This window comes from Nematolebias whitei, chromosome 14 (assembly GCF_014905685.2).
Source record: "Nematolebias whitei isolate Nwh7 chromosome 14, NemWhi1, whole genome shotgun sequence".
Lineage (NCBI taxonomy): Eukaryota > Metazoa > Chordata > Actinopteri > Cyprinodontiformes > Rivulidae > Nematolebias > Nematolebias whitei.
The window spans coordinates 39,945,241-39,952,827 of NC_056511.1; the positions used below are offsets into that span (position 1 = coordinate 39,945,241).

Here is a 7,587-nt window from a genome sequence, read left to right on the forward strand (position 1 = left end):
AACAAATCAACAATAATAAATTCTCTTCAATCCTCCAACCCACTTGTTATTAGCTATGTGCCTCTCAAGTTAGCAAGCTAAGGTTTAGATAACCTAGCATAGGCTGTTGCCTTATAAAACTTTAGCCATAACAATAAATCTAACGTAGCAGTAAATATATATCAGTGTTAGTAATGTTATCTTTGTCGTCATCAATGAAATGCATTATTCGTCTGAAATCTTTATTTCTCTGAAAAGAAAAAAAAACGCAGCTGTGTTCAATACTAATTATGCCTTCACCAAACGTGACTGTTTAAACAATGAACAGAGAAGGAAGTTTCTTTATTTAATTTATATTTATGCAACACATTTGATAACTTTACGGTGAATAGTGGAAGACAGTGCACCACTTGTAAACCTAGTGCAGGTCTAGGTATAGCATGGATCAGCCGTGCTAAATAAACAAGCCCTGCTCCACTCGCTGTTTTCTTAGATTCTTGGGGATGGAAAAAGCAAAAAAAAATTCAGCCATTATATCGGTTATCAGCGGCTGCTTCAAAACACCACAATACCAGTATTGGCGATACCAAAATTTTCTTATCAGTTGGGCTCTACCACATATAGCACATTATAAGCCTGTTAAAAAGGTAGAATTCAGCAACCTATAGCAATGGCATGGACAAAAAAATACCTTGTTTTAACTTTGACCTTGATTTATGATTTTGATCTTGGAGCTTGGATAATGAATCCTGTATGGGACACTCTGTCTAGTGTATTTATGTGGATTAGAAGTTATAATCCAGACAAGAAAAGACCTAGTTTTACCGTCCATCTGAATTCATGACCTTAACTTTGAAACTGGGGTGATGAAAAACTGTGCGGCACTCCATCTACTGGTTATTCATATGTGTATCAAGTTATTTAAATTATCTTGGGCAGAAGAGTTATGAGCGGAACAAGACAAGTTTTATGAACACCTCTGACAGCCTATAGAAAGTATAGAGATGGAACTGAAGAAATAAATAAATACATATTAAAAATAAAAACAGCATGCATGTTTTGTGACACGTACTGAGTCTCTCCAAAATCTCCTCATCAGTCATTTTGGACTTTTTCCTCTGCCGGTCGGTGTGGCGGTACATGGTGTTGGAGGTATTATCGGGCTGGACCTGCGACTCGGGTGGAGTCAGGACTTCCTTCACTGGGGAAGTGGGCTTCGGTGGATCCATAACAGAGCGAGTGTAGATCTGCATCACGAGGAGGAAGAGTCAAAACGCGATGCTGTGGCAGCGTCTGAACGATTTCGCCGGCCGTGTCTCGTGAACTCACAGATTTAGTGTGCTCGGGTCGAGGGGCGATGACTGGAGGCAGCTCGTCATCGTCGTCGTCATCCTCGTTTTCCTCCTCCTCCTCCTCTTCCTCCTCCTCCTCATCCTCCTCCTCAGACACAGGCGGTGCGATCGGGGGTTCTGTCGCTGATGTTTTGGCACTCTGGATGGTAGAGATATCAATAGGTATGGGTAAATGGAAAGGGAATGTGTAAATTATTCTACAAATAAAAAAGCTTCAAACCCCAAACCAGCCGTGTGTGATCGGTAGGCCGTGAAAAGGTTATGAACAATAAATATCTCACCTGTTGTAGACAGCTGTTTCAACAGCTCCAATATGTAGAAATTGGGTGTAATTCTAACTAGACTGAGCAGCTTATGTCTAGTTAAAGTAAGACCAGAACCAAAGTGGATTGCTAATATTGTAAAACAACTACAATCTTGAAAAATATATATATAACGTTTTATGCTAATGCTACCTTTCCACTGCAATCGGTTTTGAACTGCATGGTCATTCTGGCACCAATATGATATTCCTGCAAGACATAACCCAAATTGCATTGTAAGTGCCACAGCTAGCTGCTACTGTTGCTATTTGCACCAAGAGCTATCTACAGCAGGTAAGATATTAACAATTCATACATCTATTCACAGAAGCACATTTCAAAGCAATTGATGATTATATTTTCATATAAAAGGAGGTATTTAAAAAAAAATCACACCAAATTCAAATGACTTCAGACTCAAGTGTTCATCATACTACAAAAAATATCCAAAAGTAAAGATAAAATGTGATGTTACTCTGTAAAAACAATAAACTGAGTGTTAATAATCAGGTAGAGGTTCGTTAATAGCAAAGGAAAGCGTTGTGAGTCGAGTGAAGGCCTGAGGGATAAAAATGAGTTTGCATTCAGAGCAGTTCATCTGAGGGAGTTTGGGATGTTGGGTCCGGGAAGGTGAGTCATGAACCAGTCATGAAAATGAATTTTTAAGCAGTGTTTCATTTTTAACTGTGCTGTAGGAGAAATCATACTGCTGTGATTAATAAGTCACCAGCCTGTTTAATATGTTCAACAAGCCACCCTACTTTTCCTCATGCAAGAACTTTGCTTGCCTTGGATCGTCTCCCTCTTATGGGATGGAAACGCTCCTTCTGCTGGCGTCATGCATTAATGAAGCAGCGCAGCTCAGTTCTGGTGTTTAAAGGGAAAAAGTCCCAATCCTTCATTCAGACTGGGCCTTTTAGATTTGCTTTAAGGAAGACTGGGCCAAGACTGCAGTGCAGAAAGTGCCTGTGCAGGTTTTTTTTTTCTTTCTGTAAGCATCATGCACCGACGTCTGAGATGGTGATGGAGCTACAGGCTCATTGTTGGCAGCATGGATCAAATAGGTAACAATGTGAACTCAAACATGCAGATTAACTGTGACCCTCTATGATACGTGCCAGTGTCCAGACATTTTAACACCATTGTCACATTTAACTAAAATTTAAAAAAAGAGAAAGAAAAGAGAGCTCTTCCTCAAGATAATAAATTTTAAACATCCTAATCTAATCCAGCCAATCAAACCCCTGTGAAACATCTACACAAAGAGTGGCGATGCCTCTGAAATCAAATATTTGCGTTATGCAGTTAATCGCCGATCAAATAGCTGAATTTAGCTTGAGGCCGCTGCAGAGATACATCATGTGGAAAGTAATATGGAGGAGTTACCTTGTCAAATAATGCGCTGCAGGTTCTAAGGCTGACCGGAGGCCCAGAAGACAGCAGTCGGTTCTGAATGTGAAGGTTGAAAACGGGAGGATTTACTCAAAAACAAACCCACAAAGTGTGTCAGAGTGAATTTCAGAGGAGGGTGAGGGGGGTGGAGAGGGGGAGAAGGTGGACACTTTGTCCTTGTATCAGCCCCTAACAGAGCATGAGCAGAGGACATGACGGGGACAAATCCCACGCCCTGCTGACGGGACGTCTTACAGCCTAGAAGAGTTTTATCTGTCTTTAGATGATGAAATATAAAACACTTATTTTGAAACTTTTTAAAATCAAGAGTCAGAAGTAACATGTTGGTGTAATCAGACTGTATCTCAGTACTTCTCCTGTCTTCAGGCTGCTGCTTGGTGAAAAACTTTTATTTTGTAACACACCTGAGGTATTCTCTACTACCATGAATCATTTGGACAAGTTGTATTTTTTACTCCTTATTTACTCCACAGGCGTTATGCAGCAATGTTCTGTTTCTGGATGTTTGAAAATACCAAGAGAAAAAGAAATGCTTCCACTTTTGATGAAAGACAATTGCTTCTTGTAAAATAAATAACTGTTCTCATTAACGCTTTAATTGTTTTAAAGTCATTTCATTATACATGTACAGAAAAAAATCTTTCACACTCAAAATCATAAAATAATGCTACGTAAGGAATAAACAAGCAACGAGAGAACTTTTTTTTTGGGCTTTTCTCCTTTTTTTCTTGAGAACGAAGAACAAATTAAAGTGACCGTTCAGACCATTGGAAGTGGGGTTCAGTGGAATGATTGTGAACGATTAATATCTCACCTGTTGAACATAACTGTTAGAACATCATTTAGGAGAAATAAAGATTATTGACCAAATTGAAGAAGATAATTGCTAACCCAGGTCAAAGTGGATTGCTGCCATTTTAAATCAACTTCAGTTCCATCATTCTTGACATTGCTGTCAATTTCATCACACACTGATATCTACAAAAGTTTCTGTGGAGATCAACAAACAGGCTGCAGTAGCTAACTGTAGCACTTTCTGCAGGAATAGCTAAATATTTCTGCTAAAATAACAGTTTTATGGGAAACAGACAACATGTAAATATTTCTAAAACAGCGCTCACTTTAAGTGCTTTGAGGTTTTCTAGACTGGACTGATCTTAAGAGGGCAGCAATCCAATATGATCAGTTAGCTCATCAGTCTAGAAATTAACAAGCGTGAATGTTTGTAGTTTTGGAGATGAATGTTTTTCTGGACTGGAATCGAAGAGGGGCAACCTCAATGTTTTTGCTGCAAGGCATTCAAGTGGGGAAGAGTTACACTGTGGAGAAGAACAGAGGTAGTTTTTTTTTTTTTGTCCGAGGCAGCACAGACATATGGATCCTGGAGAGCAGAGGGATCAATTTTATCCACCACCAGGTGCAATGGAGGAGCCAGGGGGTGGCCAATGGTGGCCTTGGCCCTCATTGATTAATGGGTTAGGGTTAAGGGAGGGAGCAGAATGCTACGTTTGTATTGTGCGCGGTTGTTGAGGGACGGCGGTTGGTTAGCATAGCGCTACGTTATTGCCGAGTTGTTACAATCTCCGCTCCCTGTCTGGAAGCGGCGGAGCTGTGTGGGGTGGGGGATTTGGTAGGCAGGGTGCTTGGTTCTGTTGACAGAGGGGGGCGCCTGCAACCCAATTTTCAATAATGACCTTTCTTACGCCTATATGTAGCTACACACAAAGATGGAAGTCAGCACGGTGCTGATTTTTCCAGTTACCATGCGAACAACACGAATGGACATTTATGTTGGCAGCCATTTTGGATTTTAATGTGGCAACCAACATTTTAAAGGAATATTTTTACAAGTAGATTTAGCAACACACCAAAATGGCAGTCGTTACCTCACTTATTTTTTAAGTTACGCTGACATCATACACAGATGGACAAACAGAGTATTTCTATTTCTCCCTCTTCACTCTGCGACGAGGACAAACTGCATGTTTCCAAACTGATGCTTTTCAGAGAGCTACAACAGGTAAGATATTAATTGTTCATAACCTTCAAAATATCAAAATTTCTGTTTGTCTTCAGGCTGAAAATGTCCCCCAATTTTTTTTTCAAGAGTTCTGTTAAAAAAAAACAACATCTCATAAACAAAATTGAAAACATGCTTCAAGTAAAAAAAAAAAACACTCACAACAAATTATTTTACTGTGAATTGTTTGGCATAGTATGCAGTTGATACTTTAATAATATATTTGCTGTTTGTCAAAGAGTCAGCATGTCGAACTGAATGCTATATTTCTTTTGCGATCCATCCAAGATGCTGGCGTCTACATAATTCTGATGTTTTAACGTGTTATCGTGAACACACAAAAAAGAAAGCATTAACTATCACGTGTTAAGTCCAAGCTGCACGCCTCTGATAAACTGTTGCCCATAGGAAAATGATCAAATGTAATTTTTCGGATGGCTTAAAAGGAAAAATTGTTTAAAAAAACACAACAGAGAAGCTACAGTAGGTTGCTGTAAAAATAATTTTACTTTTCCTAATAAAGGCACAAAAATCCAGTGAAAATTTAGTTTGTAGGCGTGTACATTAAGGTTAAAGCTTATCTTAAATTTCTGCACAAATATGAGTTTGTTTGACCGGACCAGAGATGGGATATGTGCAAATAGAATTATGTCAAGACGTTTTATCTTAGCTATTAAATGTTGAAAGCTCAGAAGTGAAATGATATTTTTAAACCTTGAAAAACGACAAATGAAACTCGGTTTCGACCACAAAATGCACCAGCATGCAGACACCCACATGTACCACAGCCACTCAGAACAATCTGCCAGAGGTAAACAGGAGTGTGCTGACGGACCGGTTCTTGACATCCTTTCTGTTCTGTTAGCTCAGGATTTCAGAACCACTGAACAAATGTGAGTGAGATGCTTCTGCCGTGGACTAACAGCCTCTCAGCTGACTGCCACGCCCTTCTACTCTTCACTGGCATTGAGCCATTTCAAGAAACGTCCGCTATGATCGCCCCAGATCCCAGTGGAGCTGCCCTGAGGGGAGACGGTAAATCTAACTGACTCCACGTCTCCTTCACCCAGCGTGCAAAGGCTGAGACACAGAGCACAGATAACTGAGGTCAGCCCAGCAGGAGCTGTTCTAGATGCAGCTGAGCCTCCTGTGGTGGTGGCCTTTGAGCATTTTAACATCCAGTGAAAACAGACAGGGAAAAAAAATTAAACAAGCAGCAGCACCTCGCTCTTTCTCTCTGTGAATGAGTCGTAACACTGTGTGGCACATGCAGAACTCAGGGAGCTCACTGCAGGAAACACGTGAATATGGCCCAACAGAAGAAGACATCTATGTGAACAAGATGTACGCAGATGTCCCCATCGCTGAGAGATTTGACCAGTTAATGTTTGTAGTTTTCAAGTTTTTTTGGACTTTTTTTTTCTGTTTGTCCAAGGTGGCACAGTGACAGATCCTGGCGTGTGGAAGGAGCAATTTTATCCTCCACCAGGTGCAGCGTTGGCCTTGACCACCATGGACTAGTCATTGGCCACCCAGTTGTTTGATAAAATCGTACTCTTGGTAGGCTTGGTCGGTTTCACATACAGTAGTCCCTCGCTACTTGGCGGTTCGTTTTTCGCGGACTCGCCCTGTCGCAGTTTTTCAAAATAAGATTGGACATGATACACAATTGGCTGATTGATGGATGAGTTGCACAATTGGCAAGGAATTTTAATTAAAAATAATTTATTTTAAATTATTTAGCACCTGCTGCACCTGTGTGCAGCCCACAGTGTCATTTCTCCACTCTGCAGAGGAGAAGTGGGCGTGGCCGAGAGTGCTGGCAGCCGGAGGCATAGAGATGATATCATGACATGCTGGGCTCTTTTAGAGCATTTAGTTTAGAAACATTGTTTAGAATATTGCAAGGATGTAGGAAGGGTTTAAAACGCCTTTACACATATATATTATATATTAGGGATGCACAAAATTATCAGCATGGTATCGGCCGATATTAGCGTTAAAGTTCAATATTAGACATCGGCCATTCCTTTAAAATAACTCGCCGATATAAAAGACGCTGTTTTTGCCTGCAGCAGCACAACACGATGACGTCACGAGCGCCTACACGATCTCACGGCAGAGAGAAAAATTCAAAATGTTTGCAGTGTGAAAGTTTTTTTTCGTTGAGGATGTCGGATTCCAAAGATTTTTGGATTACGTTGAGCCTTGCTACATCGTCCCCAGTCGGAGATATTTTTCCGACGTAACGTTACCCGAGTTACAAGCCGTCATTTCCAACGTCTTTGAGAAGCTAATAGCCGATAGCACGACTTGTTGGGTGAGTTTTACCACAGACATTTGGACGTTGTGTTAGCCTCGTTAGCATGATTAGTCTTATGGCACAATGGATACACAAAAACTTTGAACTTAAAAAGGCTGTCCTTCATGCACAGGAGTGCAGAGGATCCCACACTGCAGCTATAGGAACCTGGAACAAACCTCCACAAGTGAGACAGCATCGCAGGTGACTAATGCTAAT

General features: G+C 40.7%; 1 protein-coding gene across 1 annotated transcript in view; it reads right to left on the reverse strand.

The window, feature by feature from the left end:
• LOC119420311 (serine/threonine-protein kinase PAK 3) overlaps window positions 1-7,587 on the reverse strand; it is a 56,274-nt gene that overhangs the window by 22,429 nt on the left and 26,258 nt on the right. The window contains exons 4-6 of the mRNA XM_037687699.1: window positions 3,020-3,082; window positions 1,309-1,470; window positions 1,052-1,226 (exon numbers count right to left, since the gene is read on the reverse strand). Of these exons, the coding sequence (XP_037543627.1) occupies window positions 1,052-1,226; window positions 1,309-1,470; window positions 3,020-3,082 (400 nt within the window). The remainder of the gene's footprint in view (window positions 1-1,051; window positions 1,227-1,308; window positions 1,471-3,019; window positions 3,083-7,587) is intronic.